Source organism: Blennius ocellaris, assembly GCF_963422515.1.
Source record: "Blennius ocellaris genome assembly, chromosome: 17".
Taxonomy (NCBI): domain Eukaryota; kingdom Metazoa; phylum Chordata; class Actinopteri; order Blenniiformes; family Blenniidae; genus Blennius; species Blennius ocellaris.
This window is the reverse complement of record NC_137666.1, coordinates 1,693,993-1,721,400: the sequence shown is the minus strand read 5'-3', so window position 1 is coordinate 1,721,400 and position 27,408 is coordinate 1,693,993. Positions and strand designations below refer to the sequence as shown.

Genomic DNA, 27,408 nt, shown 5'->3' with positions numbered 1-27,408 from the left:
CGGACCGTTGCTAGGAAATTAAACATAATCTCGCGAGATTTTTTTTTTTTAAAAGAGGAACTTTATCTGACAGCAATTCTTCATACGCCCAAATCTCGACATTGATTTTCAACCTTTTTCTCGAAGTGACGTTTTTTACCTACACTTTGTTTTCTTCAGAAAATGCTAACATTAACTTATTACCTTTTTTTTTTTCCCTGAAAAAAATTTTAAAAATTGACTTTGATTTTTGACTTTTTTTTCTGAAGCGACTGAGTTGGGTTTTTTTTTTTAATACTCAGAATTAAAAAAAAATTTCAGTGGCCCTAGTACCATTCCAACCTAATACTTTTCCATATTCTTAGAACAAAGTGTATTGCATCACTTATAAAACGGCTATTCATTCACTCAGCCTTTGCTTACGGCCATACCACCCTGAACACGCCCGATCTCGTCTGATCTCGGAAGCTAAGCAGGGTCGGGCCTGGTTAGTACTTGGATGGGAGACCGCCTGGGAATACCAGGTGCTGTAAGCTTTTCCTTCAACTCAACTTTTTACAAACACCAACTAAACAACTGGCCACATTCTCTCTGTACTTCCTGAGGAGACTGCGCTCCTTCAACATCTGCAGCAAACTGCTGTGGATGTTTTACCAGTCTGTTGTGGCCAGTGTCCTCCTTTTTTAGACTTATCCTATTTTATTTATTCTTTATTCTTTGCTCTGTGTGCTGCTCCTGTCCTGTAAAAAGCTGCTGGAACTTGGAATTTCCCTCAGGGAGTCATCCCAAGGGATTAATAAAGTCATTCTGAATCTGAATCTGAGTCTGAATAACGTTTCAAATCGGACGGAAGTGTATTGCAATCACTTGAAAAGACAAAAAATTACTCTGTTTTTTCTGAATTGATGATATGATTATCTTATAATTCTGAGAAAAAAATGTTTTGACAAAAAAAATAAATGCGGCTCTGTTTTTCCGAATTTATGAGATAACAGTTTTCTGGGAAAAAGAAATGGCTCTGTTTCTCTCCATTAATGGGACAGTGGTGTGTTTTTCCAAGTTTTATTGCCATTTGGTTTGAGACATTGGGGGATTACTCCTGTGTTCAAGTATTGTTGATGGTATTGTTATTAGTTTGTCCACTTTGCTTCAAGAGTTTGGGCCTGGGTTCTGATACAAACATCACCAAAGGCAACGCCTCAGTTGGACTCCATGGGGATCCAGAATTTTCAGCGGCTGCCTGATTATCTCTTGTGTAACCAGACAACCTGCCTCAATGCATGGAAGCATGCCACATCTGCCCATATTGAAAGAGGAACGCTGATGGGATATGAGCATTACCAGTTGCACGCTGTTGGATGAACAGTGAAATAAAATGGTCTTATCAATTAAATCACGCCTACATCACGCCTATTTTAAAATCGCTGCATTGGCTCCCCGTTCACCTCAGGATCGATTTAAAGGTTATTTTACTAGTTTTTAAGTGTCTTAATGGTTTTGCGCCCTCTTATTTATCCAAACTACTTTTATCATATCAACCCTCGCCGGCCCTGAGGTCCTCCGGCACCGGCCTTTTAATCGTCCCTCAAACGAGGACCAAGACTCACGGGGAGGCTGCGTTCAGCTCCTACGGCCCCCGTTTGTGGAACAAACCTGGGGAACCTCAGGGCTGCAGAGGCTGTTGAGGCTCTTAAAAAAGGGTTAAAAACTCACCTTTTTAATCAGGCTTTTAACTGATTTTATATATCAGTATGTATGTTTTTATATATTTATATTTTTTCAAATTTTTTAAATTTTTATAAATATATATTTTATTTATATATTTATGTATATCTGTTTATGTATTTTATCAATGTATTTATCTACTTTTATTTATTTTAGAAAATTATCTAATTTTCTACTTTTATTAGGTTCTTAACTGAATTTTTTTTATCTCCAGTGGTTCCTCTAGGGGGCGCTACACTGGTGGTAGCCGGTTTTGCCCAGGGTGGTGCCGTCCCATGGGTTTCCCTGCCCGGGCATCTGGCTGGTCCCCCCACATATTTGGTGGGATTGGCTGGTCTGCCCGGCTGGCGGTGGAATCTGTAGGACGGCGCCCCCTGTGGTCAAAAGTTGTGCCGACCCCCCAGTGTGGAAGGCCCAAAATGCGGCCCTTTCCTCACCTTAGTCCTCGGTGCCCTGCCACGTCTTCACATCACCAGGCATGTCTTCACGTATGGTGTGTGTCTGCATGTGTGCGCGTGTGTTCATTTGCTTTTTATTCATCTATTTTATCTTTGCACTGTTTTTAAGTCTTGTTAAAGCACTTTGTGTTGCTTCAATGTATAAAAAGTGGTATATAAATAAAGATTGATTTAGTTTGTCTTTTGAGTTCTGTGACAAAATGTGCAACCTGAATAAGAAGATGAGAATGCAGTTTGGATGGTTGATCGTTGATTTTTATTTATGAGTCAAACTATGCAGCCAGAACCTTAAAATAGAAAATCATTTATGGTAATGCATTTTAATTTTCAAATTTGACATTTCAAAATTAATTTTGGTTACTATTTATTGGGGTATCTTTTGAAAATTAAATGTAAACTAGATCATTTCCTGGAGCAAATGCGAGTGTGACTGTTGCAGTGGCCTGGACACTCACTTGTGAGATCAAAGTGAGATCAAAGTTCTGATGTCACCATCTGAACTGGGATCAAAGCGAGACCAGAATTGGATATCTGTACACACCTTTTGAAATATGCATTCTGAAATTATATATTTCTAAAAAGATGTATTGTATAATGTTGGTGCACTTGTGTTGAACTAAATGCATTATGAAGCAACCCTTACTTGGAATGCATGAAAAACAATTTAGAAAAATAAACTGAATTACAAGGCTTTACAGAACAGCGCTATAAACTTCACGTGTAGATTGTAATTGCATGATTTTAATAGTTTGTGATCTAAGGTGGGCCGGTTAGAGGTATGAAACTCCAGGGCTGAAAATTAGCCCCTACTTCCCATTAACACAGGTTGAATTGATCTATTTGCTTAACATTGGTAAACCTGTCGTTTTGAATCCTGAAGGAGCCTCTTCAAAGCACTTGAAAGCCCTTTCAAGTCAATGTCATCAACTTCAAAGAGCTTTGATGTCTGAGGCAAGGCAAATTTAGAGAACATCATTGAGCATCATTGAACATTACCAGACACAGAGTCAATTGTACAAAATATGAGCGCAGCAAAATCACAGTCTACTACTGCCAAAAAAAACAAAATGGTGATCAACTGCAGAGAGGCAGTTGAGGACATTGTTTCTCCACTAATCAGGTCCTTCGCTGAAAGGATGACTGAGGAAAGGTGGAAGTCGCTGTATGATTGCAGCCCAGATTTGGCTACAAACTTAATATTGGCCGAACTACTTGTGGGCATAATTACAAAGGTGTCCAGGTTTATTTTATCTGCATTTAGTGACATGAAATGTTTTGTGCAAAGACAGATCATTTCAGATATCATCGGGGACTCGATCCATAAAGGTTTTGCAGATTTGCTGAATGTTAAAAAGGCTTCCAGTGCCAGTTCAATATACCTGAGGGAAGCTATTGCCAACCAAGTAACTAGGATTGTTAAATCCAAGCTCTCTCTTGGGCAAGCTGCTTTGGACATTTCTCCCCCAATAAATCTTAGTAGAATGATCAAGCATGCAGCAAAAATACTTAAAGATTATCTTGGTAAGGTGGGATGTGTGTGTAGATTTAGGCAACGGAAGCAGAGAAAAAATGCTGAAACTCCTGTCAAGAGAACAAATATCATGCCGACAGATTCAGATTCAGAGGAGAGCTCTTTAGAAGGAACACCTGTGCTATTTATTGAAAACGCAATAGAGACAGATGACGACAACAGCTCATGGGAAACTATTGCCAACTCAAATTACCCATTAATAGAGACTGAGACCCCTGATATGATTGCCATAAAGCTTGATGTCAGGGGTAAACAGGAAATAGCTCATGCTATACACAATGTCATGACTAAGGCTGTCAATGAGTTTGCTCAGCCCTTGTTGGAGGACATTGCTGAAGTTCACAGAGAACCAATAGCAACTTTCATGGGGGAGGAGATGGGGCCAGTTGCACATAAAATTGTTAGAGACCTAACTGGTCAATTGAAGGGTCACAAATTGTCCATGACTGTCAAAGTGTCGATCGAGGGAATTAGAAACCAGATCAGGGCTTTCTTTGGAATGCAGTATACGAGGGCTTTAATTCTTCGCAATGTTATCCAGCTCAGGGCCAAATACTGCTTCTCCAAATATAGCCAGACGATGGAGGAGATTACTGAACGAGTTGACCGTCTACTTGAAACCGATTTGAGCGGCCATGATGCCACTGACTTTGTGAGACTGAAAGACGTTTCACAAGGCAAGAACGTTGCATTCCTTGATGGACTAAGACAGATCTTTTTAGATAGTGTGGGGGAGATTCCCCCACAACGGGTCCAGAGGACAGGCCATACACAGGAGAGTGTAGATTCTCTGATTGATGACAATATTCTAGGCTTGCTGGCACTAATGAGATGGTGGTTTGATGTCCAGGATAAGCACCACACCAAACGTGTTTTACAGGCTTTTCCATATAGAGTGATAGATACTCCATTACCAGTGACTCCCAAAGTAGTGGCGGGGACTGGTGGTAAAGCTTTGCCACAGGAAACAGTGCTAGATTTAAAGAGAGAATGGATCTTATTGACGGTTGATTCTCTTGTTCGGCAGACATTCAAGAAGGCAGGCATAGATTCACTAGATTTGGCAATTATTCAAGACACAATACAAAATTGGCTGTTTGAAGACGTATGGCCAGAGGCCACGGATGCTTGCATTATCAACAAGTCCAAAGACATTGAGACTTTTGCCAAGGGTATTCTGAGAAGTCTCTGTGATGAGCTTGGAAGTATAGATAGTGTTGTTCATACTATGACTTCACAGAAATCTGTGGTTCCCAGGCATGTCATCTCCTGTTTGACGGGCTATCGGGCATTACCACAAAAGAGAAACATCTTCAGCAGGTTATTTTGTTGGTAGAGCGGTCGTCTTTCAATCATAACATTGCAGGTTAGACTTCCATCTCTGCCTGCGTACGTGTCCTTGAGCAAGACATTGAACCCTAAACTGCTCCCATTGGAGTGACATCGCCTTGCATGGCTGCAGCCTCCAATGGTGTGTTCATGTGTGTGGGTGTGAATGGGTGAATGTAATGAACCATAAAAAGCAGGTTTATTGCAGTCCAGGGAACACAATGACACTCAGGAGACACAAGGGCAATAAGGAGATGTGTTGACGAGACAGTTCAGGGAACACAGGAGACAAGAGACTGGGAGGGGGAGACCCAGGAGACTAAAGACTGGGGAGGACATGGGAAAGTAAGGAACCAGGCCAGACAGGGACAGGTCACAGGAGACGCAAGGGCGACAAGAGAAGCAACAAGGCAACAAGTTGTTGAGACAATTTTATGAGCCGAACCGACAAAGACAACAGAGGGAGAGGGGTTTAAATACACAAGTAAAGGGTTGACAAAGGTGGAACACAACGATAGGAACACACAGAGGGAGAAGGCCATTGGTTAATTGGAAACACGGGGTGAGACACACAGGGGCAGACACAGAGACCTTTTTCCGGTCGAGAACCATGGCCTCGGATTTAGAGGTGCTGATCTTCATCCCAGCTGCTTCACACTCGGCTGCGAACCGTGTCAGTGCACGCTGGAGATCCAGGCTTGATGGGGCCAACAGAACCACATCATCCGCAAATAGCAGAGATGAGATCCTGTGGTCCCCAAACTGGACCCCCTCCGGCCCCCGGCTGTGCCTAGAAATTCTGTCCATATAGGTAATGAACAGAACCGGTGATAAAGGACACCCCTGCCGGAGGCCAACGTGCACTGGGAACAGGTCCGACTTACTGCCGGCAATGCGAACCAGACTCCTACTCCGGGAATACAAAGACCGAACAGCCCTCAACAAGGGACCCCAGACTCCATACTCCCGGAGCACCCCCCACAGGACATCTCGGGGGACGCGGTCGAACGCCTTCTCCAGATCCACAAAACACGTGGACTGGTTGGGCGAACTCCCACGAACCCTCAAGCACCTGGTGGAGGGTATAGAGCTGGTCCAGTGTTCCACGACCAGGACGAAAACCGCATTGTTCCTCTTGGATCCGAGGTTCGACTAACGGCCGGACCCTCCTCTCCAGTACCCTGGAATAGACTTTCCCGGGGAGGCTGAGGAGTGTGATCCCTCTGTAGTTGGAACACACCCTCCGATCCCCGTTCTTGAAAAGAGGGACCACCACCCCGGTCTGCCAGTCCAGAGGTACTGTCCCCGCCCGCCACGCGATGTTGCAGAGACGAGTCAGCCACGACAGTCCCTGCACATCCAGAGACTTAAGGAACTCTGGGCGAATCTCATCCACTCCCAGTGCCTTGCCACCGAGGAGCTTCACAACAACCTCTGTGACTTCAGCTTGGGAAATGGACAAGTCCACCTCTGAGAACCCAGCCTCTGCTTCCTCAATGGAAGACGTGGTGGTGGGATTGAGGAGGTCCTCGAAGTATTCCTTCCACCGCCCAACGATATCCCCAGTTGAGGTCAACAGCTCCCCACTTCCACTGTAAACAGTGTTGATGGAGAACTGCTTCCCCCGCCTGAGGCGCCGGACGGTTTGCCAGGATTTCCTCGAGGCCGACCGAAAGTCCTCCTCCATGGCCTCTCCGAACTCCTCCCAGACCCGAGTTTTTGCCTCCACCACAGCCCGGGCTGCGGCTCGCTTGGCCTGCCGGTACCTGTCGATTGCCTCGGGAGTCCTATGAGCTAACAGTGCCCGGTAGGACTCCTTCTTCAGCTTGACGCCATCCCTTACTTCCGGTTTCCACCACCGGGTTCGGGGATTGCCGCCACCACAGGCGCCAGAGACCCTGCGGCCACAGCTCCGAGCAGCAGCTTCAACAATGGAAGTGGAGAACATGGTCCACTCGGACTCAATGTCTCCAACCTCCCTCGGGATCTGTGAGAAGCTCTCCAGGAGGTGGGAGTTGAAAACTGCGCGGATGGAGGGCTCGGCCAGATGTTCCCAGCAGACCCTCATAACACGTTTGGGCCTGCCGAGTCTATCCGGCCTCCTCCCAGTCCAGCGCATCCAACTCACCACCAGGTGGTGATCAGCTGACAGCTCTGCTCCTCTCTTTACCCGAGTGTCCAAGACACGCGGCCGGAGATCAGATGACACGACCACAAAGTCTATCATTGACCTCCGGCCTAGGGTGTCCTGGTGCCACGTGCACTTATGGACACCCCTGTGCTCGAACATGGTGTTCGTTATGGACAAACTGTGACTAGCACAGAAGTCCAATAACAGAACACCACTCGGGTTCAGATCGGGGAAGCCGTTCCTCCCAATCACCCCCTTCCAAGTCTCACTGTCATTGCCCACGTGGGTGTTGAAGTCCCCCAGGAGAACAATGGAGTCCCCAGTTGGGGCACTATCCAGCACCCCTCCCAGGGACTCCAAGAAGGTTGGGTACTCTGAGCTGCTGTTCGGTGCATAGGCCGAGACAACAGTCAGAGACCTGTCCCCTACTTGAAGGCGTAGGGACGCAACCCTCTCGCTCACCGGGGTGAACTCCAACACATGGCGGCTGAGCTGTGGGGCAATAAGCAAGCCCACTCCAGCCCGCCGCCTTACACCGCGGGCAACTCCAGAGAAGTGGAGTAACCAGCCCCTGTCGAGGAGCTGGGTTCCAGAGTCCAAGCTGTGAGTGGAGGTGAGCCCGACTATATCTAGACGGTATCTCTCAGCCTCCCTCACAAGCTCGGGCTCCTCCCCCCCCCCAGCGAGGTCACATTCCATGTCCCAAAAGCCAGAGTTTGTGTCCGGGGATCGGGTCGTCGAGGCCCCTGCCGTCGACTGCCACCCAATCCACATTGCACCCGACCCCTACGGCAGCCTCTGTAGGTGGTGGGCCCACAGGAGGATGAAGAGGAGGGGCCCGCGTCGTCCCTTCGGGCTGAGCCCGGCGGGTCCCGCGGGCAAGAACCCGGCCACCAGGCGCTCGCGTGCGAGCCTCCACCCCGGGCCTGGCTCCAGGGTGTGGCCCCGGCTGCGCCAAACCGGGCGACGTCTCCGTGCTCCTCGTGTGTGTGTTCATAGGGGGTCTTGCGAACTGCTTTTAGTCTGACCCGTCGCCTCGGACCTGTTTGCCTTGGGAGACCCTACTGGGGGGGCAAGCCCCCCGACAACATAGCTCCGAGGGTCATTCGGGTGCTCAAACTCCCCCACCATGATAAGGTTGCAGTTCAAGGGGGAGTCTTGGGTACCTGTGAAGTTGATTTCCTCCAGAATGTGCAAGAATGCCGAACTCAAGGAAAGCAAACAAACCCCAAAGAGATCAAGCTGGAGAAGGCCCCAGAGGAGTCGCGGACTGGTCGGAAGGTGAGCGCGGTGACGCAGCAACAGGAAGCGCAAAGGAAAATTCTGTGCTAACCAAAATGGCATCATTATGCTCCAAGCTACACACGATAAAAACGGACATCTGTGAGAAGATAGGAGAAAAAAAAATTGCATACGTCACGGTCACACTGAGAGCCGAAATTGCCACTTTAAAAAAAGCAACTGAATCAAGCATCACGGCTCTTCTGGCACAGACCGAGTAACTGGCTAACATGCTACAGGGACTGGATCACTCAGCGTCTGCCGCAGTGGATAGAGTGGTAGAGCTGGAAGCGGAAGTGAAGCACCTCACCCAACAATTCAACCGCATTAACAGGAAATGTCTGGCCCTAGAAGGGTGCTCAAAGAGGCAGAACCTGAGAATCACGGGACTGAAAGAGGTGATGGAGCTTGGCCAAGCGCCCACGGAGTTTGCAGTGGGCCTATTAAAAGATGATTTGGAACTGAAGGAAAAGCCAATTATCGATCGTGCCCATAGAGCTCTCCAGCAGCGGCAAGGAGTTGGTGAGCCACCATGCCACTTCATCTTAAAAATACACTATGGGCATGAATTTGAAGAATTAATATGAATCTTCCGCAGGATCACTAGCAAGAAAGAGCTAACTTTCCAAGGACCGCGGATTCAGATTTCACGAGATGAAAGGAAGTTGCCGAAGCGTGAGCTGCTTTCACGCCAGCCAAGTAGATCCTTTGGAGCAAGCCTAGTTTCCGATTTGGAATTATGGGAAGTAAACTAGTAAATAAATAAACTTTATTTTTATGGCGCTTTTCACAAACAGCTGTCGAAAAGTGCTTCACAAGAGTAGGTATATCTTAAAGATCATGCGATCAGATGCAAAGTTTAAGAGGCTTAAAATGCAAAGATGTAAACGACACAGGGTCAGTGGTGGTCTAAAAGTGCTTCGCAGTGCTAGGGATACATAAAACTCAAGTAGATAAATAAGGAGGTATACAATTCTTAAAATGCAGCAACACAGTGCAGGTCAGCTCAGTCTAAAATGCTGGAGCACAAACGCTTTCAGAGAGCATTATGTCACGGGTGGCCTGATGTTTTTCCTTAATGGAGACTGGCTTGTCTAACTTCCATTCTCTTACAAGCTGCCTACCTCGATTACTATTGTGAAGAGCTTAATTTACAATTTCCTATTTGCAACAGCGGAATGGTTGAAATATTTCATTTTATGTCATTTTCTTAATGTTTTTTTTTTTCTTTATTTGTTATGTTGTGGCAGGACGAAGGATGAGTCGGAGCGAAAGGTCGGAACAAGTCTTTATTGAGCAACCGCCAAAACTCGACTGAACAGTCAGCAACAACCCCAAGCGCGGGAGCGCTAAAACCACACCCCCTTTCCCATCATCCTGCTGGGTGAGAGGCCTAAGTCCTAACAATGTCTTTCTTTTTTCCCCCGTTGTAGTTCAATAATGTTGCAGGTTGATGGCTTTTCTCACAAAGTCAGGGGATTGGTGGGAGGAGTGCCACTTAAAATGTCTTAAATCGGGGATCATGTGTCATTGTTTCAGGCTGTGTTTGAGGAAGTGAGAGTTGCTGAGGGATTCATTACCTGATTCTGTTCAGCTGCGACGACCGGGTGGAGCTCGTCTTCTCCTAATCATCTGCACCTCTTAAACGGGTGCTCGAGTCCACTCGGCGCTGGATCGTAACACTCCCTGCACTCGCCAGCCTCAGCCTCCCCGGTTTCCTGACCCACAGTGACCAGACCCGACTCCTGCCCCCAGTAACTCCTGCTTCCGCAACCCAGCCTCAGCCTCCTGCCACCGAAGCCCACAGAGCCTTGTGTTCCCTCGCTCTTGTTAATAAACTCGTCCATTGTACTCGTCTGTCTCCAGCTGGTTTATCCGCACCTGAGCCTCCGAAGTCACACCGTAACATCACAGTTCTGCAGGAAACGCACTTAAAAAAATTTGTTCTCATTTATTCAAGAAAGTGCTCGGGTTGATGCCAGACATTTTCAATATCAACCTGATTATTGGCGAAGACTTCAATCGTGGCCTGCACTTGGATAGATCATCCACTCAAAACATCCCTCCATCTAATTAACAAGAACAACAACAGGCTCTCAAGCTCCCGTCTTGTGGAACCAGATCCCAGAATCAGATACCTCTCTCCACCCGGACCAGGGTCTGTTTCTCGCCGACTACCCGAATGAAGTTTCTGTCTCCCTCCAATCTCTCTGTCTTCTTTGTCCTCTCCTCTCCTCTCCTCTGTCCCTCCACCCCAACCGGTCAGCAGAATGCCGCCACCTCTGAGTCTGGTTTCTGCAAAGGTTTCTCCCTGTTGGGGGAGTTTTTCCTTTCCACAGTTGCAAAAAAAACCAAAACCTGCTTGCTCAAGTGGATCTGTTGGATTTTTCCCATTTCTCTGTTAAAAGCACCTGTGTTGCATTTGGTGCTGTATAAATAAAGTTGAATTGAATTGAACTACTTTCTGATTGATGGTGAACTACTTGCATGCACAGGCAACGTGAAATACCATGACATTATTTCTGACCATTGTCAAGTGTTATTACATACATGTGCATGTGGTTATAGGTTTATTTATCCGTGTTATTTCATATAAGGCCTTATATTTAATCAGACACTGTAGACAAATACAAGAACCCAACAATCAATCCCCTGGTCGGGTCAACTGATCATTTTGAATGAGAAGAGCTTGACTGAAGAGAGAAGGAACAATAACTCATGAAAACCATGTAACATTTTGCTTTTTATTAGGAGTTATGTCCCTCAAACTATGCAGAGGTTTTTTTTTTTAATTGTTTATTACATATGAACAAATACTTGATATTTTGTCACTTTTGCTATGTTTCCCCTGTTATAATATAATGTTAACATCCATCCGGATTTTATAAATATCAATAACTCAAGTTCAACATGTCTGTTGCATCGTACGTTTCTATAGTTTTACATCCAAAGTCTCATACCATCAAGTTTTAATACTATTTATTACTTTAATAAAGATTGTGGGATTAAACGTTTCCAGAATAAACTACTTCTTGACGCCAAACACACACACGCACAAAATAGACCAAAAATGCTTTTGATGAGGTCACGTCAGTTCCTTCAGAGCTGCGCATGCGCACATTTTCCGGCTTTTGCGGTACGAGACTCTGCCCAGAAGGTGGCAGTGTTTCAAATCGCCACGATTCCGACGCTCGTTAGACCGACAGAAGAAGAAGCAGCGCGGCAGCAGGACCGCTGGAGCAGCGCTGAAACGCGGAAATAATAATAATAATAATAATTAAAAAAAATAAAAAAGCCTGAACGTTTGCTCTGGGCTGGACTCCTCGATCATACCCGGACACGATGCCTCGGAAGAAGATCGCCGTAAAAAGCCACGGTAAAGCTGCGGTCGTTATTTATTCGCGCTTGTCATCTGGAGTTTCATTTCTGTGCAATTGGACTGTGACTGTCCTCACGTGGAGCGACTTTTAGCTTTACAACAAACCTGAGCTGTAAACACAGAAACCAAACTGTGATCACGCGTCGAAACCAGCTTTAATCGCGGTGCTGCATGACTCAGAGGAGCCTGTCCACAAATACTAGCTTAGCCAAAATAGACCAAAATAACAAGCCAGTCTTTTCAATTTTCTATATGCTTACCAACATATTGTATAATTAACCAGTAACAGTAAAGTTCAGCCACACATGTGGCTTCACCGTGATCTCGTGGCTCGAGAATACATAGTTTATTTGCTTTTTTTTATTCGTGATTTTATTCTTGTATTCCAGTTGAGCTTATGACAGGATGACCTCCATAAATATACGACACATATAAGGACACTCGCTATCTGCAGATATGAGGGTGGGACACAGAAGGATATGTGTTGTGCAAATGTTCAGTTTCCAAATGTGCAGTATCTCATGAACAAATGAGGCCACGGTGGATCTTAAACCTGCTAAACTAAACTCCAAAGTCCACGTGAACATTAGTGGTGTGAAGGTGTGAGTGTGTGATGCTTTGGCCTGTGGAACCAGGTCATGTTTGACTGATATTCTGCAAACATCCAAGTCTGATTTAAAGTAAATTGCACATGAATTGGAGAGAGACGTGTTGCCTCTCTTCTAAATGTAAAAGTACAGGATGCTGGAGGACTTGTTAATCACAGCAGGAGGCTATTTTGTTGTTAAACTACCTCATTTAGTTTTTTTGAGTGTATTTCCATGTAGAATAGAAATATTTCAAGCCTTACCTTCCCTTCCCTTTGGATTAAAAAAAAAAAAATACATTTTGTTATTTCAGATGAACCAAAGTCGGCTGAAACGTGTTTTGAGAATCAATCTTATGTCATTTGAATGATTGATTGACGCCAACTTTCCTCTGCCTTTCAGCAAACACGTCATTGGTGAGGATCCGGGAAAACTCCAGACTGATGGAAACACATGTGAGTGTGATCCAAGATTTTTATTTTTATTTTATTTTCACGTTGTGGCAGAACAGGTTTTTCCAGTTCTCGGTATGCTCCTGGTTAAATACCATAAATTGAACCAGCCACTTTTGTGATATCTGAACACTTTGAAAGAAAGTTTAGTTTCACATAAAATGTAAATGGCTTCAGTAAATATAGTGGCTCCACGAGGTGCATCTGGCAGGGATATTTATAATTACACATTTCTGGTGAAAACACTTGGGATTAGAAGTGTGGATCTCCCAGATTGGATTTTCCAAAGTGCCGAATCAGCGTTATTGACGCCTTCAGTTAGAGCTGACATCACGCCGCCCAAAATTGGAGAGGCATTATAAAACTGCGTTGCACATTCTTGGCAATTATTCAGCACAGATAAAACAATAATTGAGCAGACAAGCCCACTTGATGACTCATTTAAAAATAAATAAATAAGCGTCTTGAATATTCCTCCTATGTTTTTCACATTGTGGGTCATTTCTCTCCCCCCCCCCCCCAGGAGTCGATGGTTGATTATCTCAGTGGACGGACGTCTGTGAGCTCCTTCATGAACGTGTTCGCGCCTAACTTTTTTGGTGAGAAACCGTTCGCTGACTCGTCTGTACCGATGCTCAGAGGCTGGCGTAGTGCACCCACGGCCTCGGTAGAATTACAATTCTTTAATTGGAACTCGTTGCTACTTGCTTTATTTCTCCCCCGACGGATCTTTTATTCCTGCCTCGTCACCGACGACGGGAACAGGCAGAAGTACATCTCGTTACCAGTCACGCCCAGATTGTGGGGCCGTCCACACCAGGAAACCGGTTCACCGAAACGTGCCGATTCTGGCCTGTCGTCCACATGAGGCGGTTTTAGAAGCGCGAAAACAGGTTGTGTGTTTTTTTTTAACACTAGTCGCAGAGTGGGGAAATTGTAAAACCCCGGCTCGTGCTGTCCAACGATCATCTGTGGACTATAGATGATGTAACCCCCCCCACCCCCCCACCGCCTCCGTGATGTCATCAAATAACCACAACAATCAGGGACGACAAGCTCCGGTAGAGCTGCAGAAGCTACAGGATGCTAACAGCAGGAAGACCTATAGAACTAGAGTTATTACAGGTTTATGTGCAGGATTCTACTTCCAAAGTTCTATGTGCTTTACCTTCTTCTGCGTTTTTGGTGCGTTTGGTGAGTCACGGCGCCCTGAGCCGAGTTCAGAGTGACGTGTGGACGGAGGTCTTTGGAGAAGGCCGGGTGGTGTGGGTGTAGCCTGTGACCTATATTGAGAAATACACTTTAAAAAAGAGCTTTGTGTCCAAATACTGTTGAAAACGGTGCAACAAGTGGCATTTAAAAAACAAAAAAACTGACATATTGACTGAATTATTGTAGAAAAAGAGTTAAAAACACTCACTTCATGTACTTTTTATTTATTTATTTTTTGACAATCCTAAAGCCATAAAATCAAAAATAAATCCAGTCTCGTCAGAAAATGTTGAAGTGATGCGTCTTTCCTCAGCTCAGCCTCACGTTGTGTTAAATTTGGTCACAATCAAACTAACTTCATCGTATTTTCTACAAATAACTGAGAACTGAAGCTCGTATTTCCACAGCTGCAGCGTCACAATATGAACTTTTTGGATTCGCCTCTGTCCCGTCTCGCAGGTTTAAATTTTTTAAATCCCCTCGAGGGCGACATTATATATTCCGACGAGGACGACGATTATGACGATGACGAGGACGATGACGAGGACGACGATGATTGTTTCCCGCGCGGCGCCACCGACGGGCCTTTAGAGCCGCATCCGCAAATCAAACAACTAACGGACGAGGTATCGCACTTTGAGCTCTTCCCTTCGAGGAGGTGACGATTGAATTGGTTGTTTGTTCACCGCAGTTTTTTTTTTTTTTCTTTTCGAACCAGGAGGCGGATCAATTTGGAAAAGAATTGTTGCTGGAGGAAGAGCGGCGAAAAGACAAAAGTGAGAAGAACAAACGTAAAAAAAAGGTTGGGGCGCATTTTATGATTATTTTGAAAATCCACACTTGGATTTTGTTGTTGTTGTTGTTGTTTTTTTGCTTTGACCGGTACTCGCAACACATTTTCTTCCACGACAGCGTAAGAAAGAAAAGAAACGGCTCGAGAAAGTAAAGGCGGTTCAGGACAATTTACCAGTAAGTTCATTCTTAACTTTTCTGTTTCAGGGTTGTAGTTCATCTCTTTCTAATAATAAATACAATTATTGAACAGATAATGAAGCAAATCGATGTCAGACTTCTGGAATTAATATTTAAGCTTCTTGGTCTCCATAGATAATAAAAAAAAATAATTAATGAATGTCCTTAAATACATACTTCTAGGTCTTCATCCTATTTGAAGCTGCATTATTTCGATTTGCACTCCGTTTTAAATAATTCATTAGAATCAATATGATGAATTATTGTGAATAAATTACAAGAAATAAAAAGACTTAAAACATTCTTACTGTTTATTCACTACTCCGTTGGTTTATTCCTCATTGTGTAAACCAGTGAAGACGTGTTAAACGCCTCATCATTAAAAAGTGTGGAAGATCCTGAATTATTCAGGAGTTCATGAGCAGTAAAAATCATCAGCATTTCTTTTTTAATAATTCATTCGTTTTTCCTCAGATTAAATATTTACCAGTCAGAATTCTTTTCAAATATATCCTTTGCCAATGTCTTTGTGACAAACGACAATCATTTCGGCTGAGAAATAATTCAAAACTCTTAACGGTAATAATTTAAGACTTAATCAGTGAAGTCGGTGGGTAAATGGTAAAAAGATATCATTTCATAAATAAAACAAAAAAAAGATCGGTTCGCAGTCGGTTAGTATTAATTTGTCGTCTCGTTTTCCTTCTTTTCAGGAGGAAGAGCAAACCAAGTGTGACTCCTCGGAAAAACAGAGCGAAAGCACTACAATTGAACGTGATCCCGGTGACGGCGATAAATCTCAACATGCAATTGAGGCGGCGGAAGGTGGCGAGAATAAAAGTGATGCCGGGAAACGAAAAGAAATGAAGACGGAGGAGGAGAAAAAGGTGTGTGTGTGTGGGTAAATTCTGACATTTGTGCAGCAATCTTGAACTGCGATTCTCAAAATGGAGCAAAACTCCTCTTTCAGATTACCGTAGTACCTCTAACAGAAGTAAAGTAACGGACGCCCACTTTGCTTCACCTCTCTCCAGGATTCGGATTTAGAGAATTCACATGCTTCTTCCAATAAATCGGAGCCCGAGGAGAGTCGCCGTAACCCGAAGCCTGCGACGGAACAGGGAAAGGAGAAAAGCGCGTCGATAAAAGTTGAGCGACCCAAAGAAACGAAGCCCGACGCAGAGAAGACGGCCGTTCTGAAGGAGGAGGAGGAGGAAAAAACTCCAATTAATAAAGAGGTGGGAGTCGCTGAAACGTATAGGCTATAACCTGCTGATGCAGCTTTACGACTGGGACATTTCGACTAAGCTTTTATCAGCCTTCGATAAAACAATAGCGGCTATAATGGATTATTTTTCCCTTTTCATAATTGTTAATGTTGCTGATGCTCATGACGTCACCGCCGCGCAGCTTCAACCTCGTTTTTCAGACTTTTCTGCTTGTAGCTGCAGAATCATGTCAGAAAATGTTAAGATTTCTTTTCAGCACTCGCAATTCTCTGTGTAAATATAGAACATGTTCCCTTTAATTTGGCGTCGTTTAATAGGAGTAAAGTTTCACAAGGTCTTTTTTTATCTTTGCAGAAAGATGCTTAATATAAGTCGGAGCCAATTTTCAAAACTCACGTTTTTTAGAAAAAAATAAACGACTATGTTCTTTTAATAAGTTGCCATAATTCTCATATATAAAGTAAATATTTGACGCCATGTTGGATTAGAAGTTGCACGTAAAACGGCTTTTTTCTTTCTTTTTTTTTCCCTTCTAGAAAAAAGTGGATCCTTCTACGGATGCGCTTGCAAAGAAAAGCAGAGAATTTGCCAGTAAGTTAAAGCCTCTTTTTGTATTTTCTAAAATAAATAAAACCCAAAACTGACATCGCACAAAAAAAATGCACTGAAACCGGTATAACCTTTTGTCTTTTTTTCCCCAGATATGGGAAATCGTTTAGCCGCCTCCGGACAGTACGAGATGGCGGTGCAGTACTTCACCGACGCCATTAAATGCAACCCAAAGGAATTTAAGTGAGCGTTCAGACTCCCAAGTGCAGCTTCTACATTTCCATACGTCCTCCGGCAGGAGCTGCTTTTCCACGCCCGCCCCCCCCCTATGAATTATTCTCTTGTGTTCTCAGGTTATTTGGAAATCGGTCGCTCTGTTATGAGAGAATACAGCAGTATGAGAACGCCCTCCGGGACGCCGACGTGGCCATCGCCATGGAGCCCGGCTGGATCAAAGGGTTATTCAGGAAAGGGAAGGCGCTCTCTGGGCTCAAGGTAAATCATCGCCTGTGTGACCTTTACCGTGCAGTCGGTTAGTAAAACACGGGGCTTTGCTTTATAAAATGAGTGCCATTTATTTTTACTTGATGCCTCCTCATGCAGAATATTTCCATAGTAAATGCCAAGCTTGTCTTATAAAGAGTGAATTTCCCAGCTTGTTGGGCCTTTTTTTTTTTTTACCTGAAATCCAGAAACATCAGGAACATTTAAGGGGGTAAAAAAAAAAAAAACTCTGACAGTTTAATGCTTTTTTTGTTGTTGTTTTTTTTTGCATTGCAGGAAAACCTTTTTTTTAATTTAAGGTAGTGCAGATAAACAATACAAAACAGTAAACAATTCCATAGATGTGTGATGATGAGCAATATATTCTATATACAAAAGTAATATAAGTGCTTCCTCAAATACTATTTACATAATGTGTGTGTGTGTGTGCTTGTATATGAAACACAAAGTGTGACTTGGTTATGTTTATGGAGGAAACAGAGGAGAAAGGAAATAGTTTGGTAACGTAAAAAGGAGCAAAGAAAAAAGAATTGTAAAGTCGTTAAAAAATATATTAGACATTTCTCTCCCAGAGTTGGAACATTATTGGGTGAGAGGGAGAGAATATGAGAAAGTGTAGGTGTGAATGCGTATTTACATTTGTATATTGTGTGTATGTATACATTGTCTGATAAACACTGATAACATTACAGAAAACCGACACTAAAAATAAACCAAATAATGACTGGGTGATGAGTAAAACAAATTATATTATGGAATTCTTAATCTAATTATCAAAAAAAGAAAAGAAAGTGAAATTATCCATTTTGTAGATAATTGAATGAGTTTGTTTTGGACTTGAGGGGTTTTATTGACTGAGATTCTGTAATAATATAGTCAGACAGCAGATTCTTCCACTGGTGTTACAGGACAGCTCAATGTTTTTACTGTGTCTGCATTCAACGTGACGTACGACGCCTGGGGTTCGTCCCTCTGTTGCCCTGCAGCGATACTACGAGGCCTCGCTGACCTACCAGCAGGTGCTGGAGCTGGAAAGCGCCAGTGTTGAAGCCGCACAGGAGCTGAAGCGAGCGCAGACGCTGCACCTCATGGTAGGAGCAGCTTATTGACAACTACAAGGGAGGAAGTGGAAATCCTCAGAGAAACCTTATTTTGAAGTGCTTTTTAACCCAAACAAACAAAGCGTCTTTAAGATGGATAAGCGTATAACAAAGCTTTGCCCCCCCCCCCCAGGAGCTGGGCTTCAGCTGGGCGCAGAGCTCCGAGGCTCTGAAGACTTACGCCACGTTGGGAGAAGCTGTGGAGGCTCTGTTTATCGCCAACCGCCACGCGGCACTATACGGTATGGCAGAGACGCCCAAAAATGGTTCTCGGGCGATTTAAAAAAAATTTTTTTTATTTATTTTAAACGACGCCGCTCTTCTTCTTCCAGCCAGCGCCACGGGAGAGCCGCCAGCCTCGCAGGACGAGGAGGATGGCGAGGGGGCCTGGACTGTCCACCAAGCGGGCCGCTCTCGGGCGCAACAGATCAGGGAGTTCGGGGAAAGCCGGTCGCACTCCCACTCGCCAACGCCTCGCTCCAGGATCTCGCCAAAACCGTGGGTTCACTTTACGTTCTCTCTATTTGCAGGATTTATATCAGGGGTCTGCAAAGCTTCCGGAACATTATTAGGACATTTTCTAAAGGACTTTTAACTCTGGGATATAAAACTAAATAATAATTAAAGCTGCAAGCAGCATTGGTCGGGATCTCCCGCCCGGGTCTGTGGTCCGTCGGGGTGGGCCCTATCATGGCCTCTGGCACCTTTAAATACTGATGAATTGTAAATTTTGAAAAATATGCGGTCAAAAGTGGGTGATCCAGCTAATTAGCTAGTGATTTGTAACCCATGCACCCCCACAAGGCCACCCACCAAATTTCAGCTCAATCGAACAAACTTTGTTAGCATGCTAACTAGCATGCGAGGCTGCGATCTACCTGATCTACCTGAAAATCACACAGGTTGCTCCCTCGGTGTCCCTGACCTGGAATCTGGTCTTATCTCATATGCTAATATGCTAAGCTAAATAGCTAAGCGTTAGCATTATGTCACAGTGCACATGAGCATGTTAGCTAGTCCACCGACACAATGCATGTTAGCTAGTACTTAAACCGCGTATTAGCTCATCCACAAAGCCAACATTAGCATGGGAGCTTCTTTATGTAGCCCATGATAGCAGGCTAGCCTATAGATGATGCTGGAAAAGTGGCTAAAACCATCAAAAATGGCAAAAATTACTTTAAAAAAAGAACTCCGAAAAAAAGTAAAAAAAAAAAAAAAATGTGTGGAAAAAAAACATCCACAGTTAAAAAGCTCAAATGTCAAAATGATGTAAAATCATGTGAAACAGATGAATTTGGGTCCAAAAACGTTTGCAAATTAAATGTTTTCCCTATTAAATTCTAACTGAAACTTCAATCTTTGTGCGGAAAATCAAAAGGTGTCTTGCGGCTCCGACTTTATTTCTTGATTTTGCTCGATTTACTGGAGAAACTGATTGAATGATGAGGTTTAATCTGTTTTTTTTTGTTTTTTTTTACCCCCTGCTGTTTCCTTAACAGGGAGCTTTTCCCTGTTTGGGTTGGGACTTTTCGTCCCAGCATGACCTACGTCAGACTCTACGAGCTCTTCAGCAGGTTGAGTATCAGTTTTAATCTCTTTTAATCAACATGTATTTGTGTCAGGATGTCCAGTTTGTCCAACAGGGTAACATCTCAACTTTAACTGTTATAATACCATAATTATAAAAACTAAAATCTGAGAATGCTTAACAAACCCCTCAGTTTGTTAAGTTGAAGAAAAAAACAAAAATCTGACCTTTATATACTTTGAAATGCTTTGTTTTCCATTCACGTGAAGAAAAATTATAAAGCATGCAGCAAAAAAGGATTGAAATGTTTTATTTTTTCTAGTCAATTTAAAATACGTGCAATTTTTTTCCAATAGTTAAACTACATTATGGGATTTTTTTTAACCTAAATTCAGCATTTTAGAGGTAAAATGCATCAAATATTCTGCAAACATCACGTATTTTTTAATTAAATTAATTTCAGCTGCCATTCAGTACATTTAGCATGATTTACTAGATTTTATTTTAATGTCACCCAAACTGAAAATCTTTTAGAAATTTAAAAACGAATACAACTGATTATTTGTACTTGATTATGAATTTTTTTTTTTGTATGAAGGCAAAATTAAATTTCCAAGTACTTTAAGTGGCGATTGAATTCCGAAATAATGTAACTGCAAGAAAATCCAAACGTAAACATTTAACGAAATTTTTTTTTTTAATAAATTCTAATGTTCTTTGATCTTGAATGTAAGTAAGTCAAGTGAATTATCTAGACGTCTATAAATGTTTTTAGTGCAAGTGTAAATTGAATTTATGCAATGACATTCAACCTTAATAGTTGGAATAAAGGTTTAATAAATTAAAGAGAAACTGATCGACATGACTTTTGCAAAGGCAAACTTTCAGACGGAGTTGTTACCCATTGAAATTTTTTATTTTTTTATTTTTTTTAATAAACTAAACCACTTCCTTCCTTCCTTCCTGTCAGAACCGGGACGGTCTACAGTATCAAGATGCTGCTGGAGCAGCGCTGTGCCTTTGTGAACTACACCAGCCTGGACGAGTGCCACGAAGCCATCGAGTGTATTGACGTATGTAAAGTCGCCTCAGAAGGACCAATTCAGTGGTCGAACCACATATTTGTACGTCCGAATTGTGTTTTTTAGTGCAAAACCACTGTAACGACACTTCAATAGAAGATTAACCAGATTAAAGAACCTGGAACTGATTTTAACAATATAAAGTAGTGTGGAAATAAGATTTGTCTTTATTTCCCGCATGTATTTTCTCCTCACATTTCTCATGTAAATCTCTTAAGTACAGTTCATTTCTGCAACAGCGACACCTTATTATAGTGCGTTTGTGTCCATCTGCACAGCTTTATGTGACTGCTAACTATTTAAAACAGTAATAACGTATGTAATAATCCTGGTTTGTCCTCCAGGGGATGCTGGTGGACGGAGCTCCGCTGACCGTCAGATTTCCCTTCAAAACACACTCTGACCTCGGTGCGTCGAAATCGGCCGCCACCGATCCGTCGGCACGCTCCGGGTAAGAAAATTCAACGCGGCGCCAATTTTTTTAGTTATCAGACGGACTGAACGGCACTCAGAGTCGTTTTCTTGCTTTCAACGCTCCTCAGATTCAATGTGCCAGAGTTTCAAACATGAAATAAATGGGATTTGTCGAAGTTAATTCACAAAGCTTGTGGGATTTTTTATTTTTTACTTCTGAAATTGTAATTGAATTAACGGCATTAAAAAAAATGTACGAAAATTTACCAAATACTGCAAAGTCCGGCCAGCATGTGATTTAAAACAAAACAAAAAATATATATAATAGTATAATATAATGACAATATTCTGGGAATATTATTACACATTTACCAAAGTCGATACTATTCCAAGTAATTACATGAATATTTGGTCCAGACGGTTAAAAAAAAAACCCAAAAACCTTTTTTGAAAACATAATTTTGACGTCTATAAATTCCATTAAAGTGGGTGTTGTTTGTTTATTTTTTTTTGACAAATATGTTTATTCAAGTTTTACATTTTTATAGCAAATACAGTACTAAAAAATAAGAAATAAAATAAGATAGAAAACAAATAAATAAAGCGACGGTACAACATTACACTGATTACGTTACGAAGACTTGTTTTTATTATTATTCATATTATTACTGTAATGTGTTTTCATGCATTCACTGTATGTAAACATTAGTTTTTATTATTTATTTGTATTATTATTGTATAAAATATTGCCATTAAAACTGGTCAGGATAAGAAACCATGTCAATCAAGACCAAAACACAATTTATTGATTAAATAAGCATTTTAGGGCTCGAGCATGGGAAAAAAAAATAAAAAGCTTAAAAGTGTTATTTTTTATTTATTAATTAATTAATTTTGTTTTCTTGTAGCATGTACAAGAAGGAGTGTTTCTTCTGGAGGACGACTGGCTGCACGAGGCAGGACTGCACCTTCAGACACGTCCCGGAGAACAAGAACATCGACCGGGACCGGTTCACCAGCCGACTCGGTTCTATGGGGAACCAAAAATGAAATGGGGGGGGGGGGGGGGGGGGGTCCCCCGTAAAAAAAAAAACACAACGATGAAAATGTGTGCACTATGTCGCCTGTCACTATTAGTATAAATTACAATAATCTACTGCATGGTAGTATTCTATGGTATGGAGAGATTCTGGAGCTGCTGAGTCAGAGAATTATCTGAATCACTGGAGGGGGAAAAAAAAGTTAAAGAGTTCAAACTACATTTTTTGCCGCCGTTTGTCTAAATTAATGTTATTTGGTCTCAAAGATCTAAACGGGTGACGTCTCGATGAGATTTTAGTTCCCGTGACGCTGAATTCGACCCGCAGCTTCTCGCTCCTACAAACAAGGAGTTTCTGCTTTTATTTTAACCCGTGGAAACTATAAAGTATGAAACTTTTGATTTCAGGAAAAAAGCCCAAAAGTGTTTCCCATTTCCATCTGATCTCATTCTAAATGTCATTATTTAGGCAATATGATCACTCCTGTTTAAAAAATAATTATTTTAGATTTGTTCTCCACCAGGGGGCAGCATTGTCTCTATGCCACATGTTCGGGTTTTATTTCCTCTGATTTTAAAAGGCAGTGATTCTCTTGTGTTGATCTTGTTCAGCCATTTTCAAATCGTCTTCTTAAATACTACAGTTGCTTTTATGTGTGTAGAAATCAGTGGTTTGATTTGCCCATTAAAATTTAGTTTTGATCCCTTTTTTTTGGGTTTGTCTTTGTACATAAACCGAGTTATAAAAGTCAAAGGACATACATCATGAGACGTTTGTCTCAAAGTATCAGAGATTAGTACTGACGGGGTTATTTCTATTCAGTGACTCAGGATGTGTTGCTGCTCCCTCCTCTGTCTTATGTCGTTTGATGGAATGATTTCTAAATTAAAGTTTGTTTCCAGGAAGTGAAAGTACAGAAAATTGCAAATATATATGTATAAAGCAAAAGAGATTAGACGCGATTAAAATAGACGCTGATAAGTGAAAACGCTACACGAATGCTTTAGCTTTATAAGTCCTTCTTTCTCAACGTCGTCACTAAACCATTTTTATAACCTGGATAAAGTGATGATTCTTCCTGAGTCTTCCAAGTCCACAGTTTTGTATGATTTACTCATTTCCTCTTACACGAAGGAAAAAATGACCCCAAAGTACTTTCAATGCAATTCGAAATACATTTACGGCTGAGTTGGCAAGAGAGGTCAATAAAAACAAGAAAAATATTAAAGGTAAAAGCATCTGGACGAAAAAATAATAAACAGGAAAAGATAAAAGCGAGAGCGAAAGTGCAACGTAAAATGAATACCTGCTGAAAGGCAGCTGTAAAAAGAGAGTAGAGATATAACTCAACGAGTTGCACTTTTCGGGGCGTTTATTCTAAATATTTGGTGCATAAAACAAAACAAAAAAAACTGCAGCTTCTGCATGTTTGGTTCCGACACTGCGAACGGAAAGCAGCTTTGATCCGGAAGACCTGAGATCTGGAGTTCACTTTCTTCATGCTAATGCTAATTGGTCGCCCCTTTCCACACCAGTGTGGTAGACAATCAGCATCTGAGGCCAGACAGTTACGGGAAAAATTACATTTAACGTCATGCAGTTGTAATTTAGAGAGGAAATCTCAAAAGTGCAACAGCGACGAGTCACAAACAAGTCCTGTATTCGTGGCCTTGGTGTGGTTCTGTGTCCACCACCACCAGCTTTTCTTTATAAAAACATACAATTAACGCTGCCTGTGTATCCTGTTGCATTTCATTGAGTAACAGATCCTCTGCCGTCATGTCAGGCCAGCTTAAGTTGAGGAGGACCAGTTGAATGCCTGGAAAACAACCATTGTCCTTGAGATTGTATCTCTCCTAAGCCTTAAAAATGTCTCCCCGGCTGTGTTTTCTCACTAGTAATGTGGGTGGGATTTGTGCCGATCCCGCTTCGCTAAAGGCCGGACGGTGTTTGTTATTCGACTGGAGCGGCCCAAGGTCACTTTGGCGACTCCTCTTATGCAACATTTGGAGTGTGAATTACAAAGTCCTCCCAAAGAGCGGAATAATTACCGAAAAAATGGTGGTGGTGGGGGGGTGGGGGGGGAGGCAAAGCGGGGAATGAAAGCAAAGTTTGGTGAGTTTTAGTCGTGAAAAGTGCTTAGCGCGGAGCTTCTGGGCAGCGCAGCTGCGCTGGTGGGCATTAATTGGCCGACGGTGGCACGGACCCACAAAGCCCTTTGATCTCTGTGAGATTGTGAAGCATGAAAGGAGCGGTCATACTAATAACATGAACTCTGGTTGAACCCGCCGGCAGCACTCTGACGTGTGGTTGATACATTAACAACTCGCGAAAAAAAAGGGCCTATATTTAATCTGACTCGTCCGTTTGGCTTTGCCCCCCCCACCCCACCTCCACCCCTCCCCTCCCCCGCCCCTGCTTGGATAAAGACTGATAAAGAGGTCAGGGTTCACGAGGTGGCTGGAATCAACATCCCGCCACTCTGCGCTCCAACGAAGCCAAATCTTTACTTAACAAAAGCAAACACCGGCCGGATTAAGTGCATCTTGTTAAAAGGCTGCGTGGAGCTCTTAACAGATACAAGAGCTGCGGACCAGCTACTCTAGCCTCTTTTAGTTTATATATATATATATATATATATATGTGTGTGTGTGTAGCAGATATGCTCTACCCTCAAGAGATCGTAATGTAATTTTTATTCTAATACCGCGGTTCGTCTCTGCTGGTGAATAAACTATTGATGTGACATGAGGGAGTAGCTGACTCATGCTGTATATCAACACGGTGATTTGCTTCTCAGGAAGCCGGGACAAATGGGCCCGACGCCAACCGCTCGGGCTTACGGACCCTTTCGCCGCCCCTGACTTCATATAACCTCCCGCTCCCCGCTCGTCCTCTCTGCAGCGTCACGCCAGAGTCCAGACGTTTCTTTCTCGCCGTGCATTATTTACGACGCGATCGTCTCGCAGTTTAAAGCCACCAGCGACGCGTCTTCTCGGTCAGTCAGCTGCTCTCAAATTAAGTCAATGTGGTCATACGAGAGGCTGGAAGTTGCCGGAGTTTAAAGAGGCCGAGGACTTGTATTAATATGAGAGAACTGATGGACCCGCAATGTGCCTCCAAACCAAGGAATGTAAATAACCCTCACAACGTGGGCTTTAAATACACATTAATCTTCCCCCCAAAAAAACAAAAAACTCCAGCTGGAGGCGATCCAATCGCAGCTGATCGTGTATGAAGGCAGGTTGCACCCTGGAAAAGGTCAGCAGTCAATCACAGGACTTGACTCACACTCACATTCACACCTGCGGGCGATTTGAGCGTCGCTGGTCAACATGAAACGAAGAACCTGGAGGTGGAACATGCAAATTCAAGCTTGTTCTCTCGCTCATGTTCTGTGATTCATAGTTATGTTCATGGGTAAACGGGTAAAACTCCTGTAACTACAGTTGAAAGTGACAACAAGGTAATTTATTTTGAGTTTAATTGTAATATTCACCAGTGTACTAGTCTCAGGTTGCTCTGCAGGGCAGCTCAGTTCTGTTCAGCTCGCATGTTCGCCCGGTGAATCGTCGATCCTGACGCCTTGCTTTGAATGTGAATTTGTGTCAAAAGCGAAATAAGAGATGGCCGAAAGGATGTTGTTCTGTGTTCGTTTGCCCCCTGAAGTGAAGTGAATTTTAAACAACAATAAAGGGCGTTGAGTCACCGGTCGAGGATTCCACTTCATTCTTCTGCCACACGATTCACAGGCGCTCTTTTCCAAATAGAACATCTAAACAGATCGATATGTGAATACAATACGTGTTTTGTTCAGGTGTGCAACAGAGGAACTCCCCTCCTCCATCTTCCACCGACGTCTCCGTCAACCTTTTGTTATCTGCCTTTGGATTAACTCGATTACGGCGCAATTTCCCTCTTTAGGATTGTCGGCGGAACGAAATCTCGCAAAGTGACCCATAAAAGTCACTTCGCCTTTAAAGGCCACAAGTGAAACGTCAACGAATCACCTGTGTTTCTCCCAAAATGTCCTTCGTTTTTGGGACCGGCGAGGTGCTGCGGTGGTTGTAGACCCACGCCACGGGGGGGTGGGGGGGTTAGGAGGCTTCTGGTTCTTCTGCGGTCTCGTACATAACTGGTGGCAGACTCCCTTTGTTGCGCGGTGAAATGAATACAGTAACCGTCACGATGAGGAATTGACCTTCCCTTTAATCTCGACAGAGCCCCCCCCCCCCCCCCCCCCCCTTCACACCCCCCCTTCACAAGTTAAAATAGCGCAAACCCAATTAGGGAATTGATTGCTTGCTTTCCTTTTCCTCATTTGCATCGGGGGTCATATAGGGAAGATAAATTAACGTCTTGGTCTTTTGTCCGCGCCGACGTTCCTGCTTGTGAAGTATTTATTGCCAAGGAATGAGGACGAGGGAAAGTCTTTTGTCTCTCGCTTGACGAATCCGTCCACTGATGATCCGCTGTTAAACACCTCCAGGAAGAAAGGCCTTCGGGAGACCTCGACGCTTCACACGGCCGCGACGGTATTCATGTGACGAATCGTCCACGGCACAATACCGTCTCTTCTTGTTTTTCAACGCTGTAGGTTTGCGTCAACGTGAAACACGACCCCTCCAATGTGAAGCTTCTCCACTTCAGCCAGATGGAACTCGGCGTGCGATTGTTTTTCTGTGTATTACTGCAGATCTTTGTGTTTACATGTGCCCATTTCCATTTGTTTCTGTTTGTAAATATTTCGTGAGCACACGTCCTGCCTTCTGCAGGTTTTTTTAAAAAAAAATTTTTTATCTGCAAGCCTACAATGTGGACGTGTACATATTCAGATGTATCTGTGTGTAGACGTGAAGGTTTTTAAGTGTTTTCAATCTACATCTTGTCTGTGTGAAAGTGCTGACTCCTGTGAACTCCTGT

The 27,408-nt window shown here is 43.3% G+C and overlaps 1 protein-coding gene across 1 annotated transcript; it reads left to right on the top strand.

Annotated features, from left to right (window-relative positions):
* The first annotated feature begins 11,653 nt into the window (after positions 1 to 11,653).
* On the top strand, positions 11,654 to 23,186 carry LOC308142552 (uncharacterized protein). Its single transcript, XM_080513032.1, has 18 exons — positions 11,654 to 11,810; positions 12,803 to 12,855; positions 13,376 to 13,451; positions 14,524 to 14,690; positions 14,783 to 14,866; positions 14,977 to 15,033; positions 15,750 to 15,923; positions 16,071 to 16,274; positions 16,802 to 16,856; positions 16,967 to 17,057; positions 17,168 to 17,309; positions 18,305 to 18,409; positions 18,552 to 18,660; positions 18,751 to 18,916; positions 19,921 to 19,995; positions 20,920 to 21,022; positions 21,376 to 21,482; positions 22,354 to 23,186. The coding sequence occupies exons 1-18, from the start codon at positions 11,777 to 11,779 to the stop codon at positions 22,493 to 22,495; spliced, it is 1,944 nt and encodes a 647-aa protein (XP_080369158.1). The 5' UTR covers positions 11,654 to 11,776; the 3' UTR covers positions 22,496 to 23,186.
* Positions 23,187 to 27,408: the final 4,222 nt, after the last annotated feature.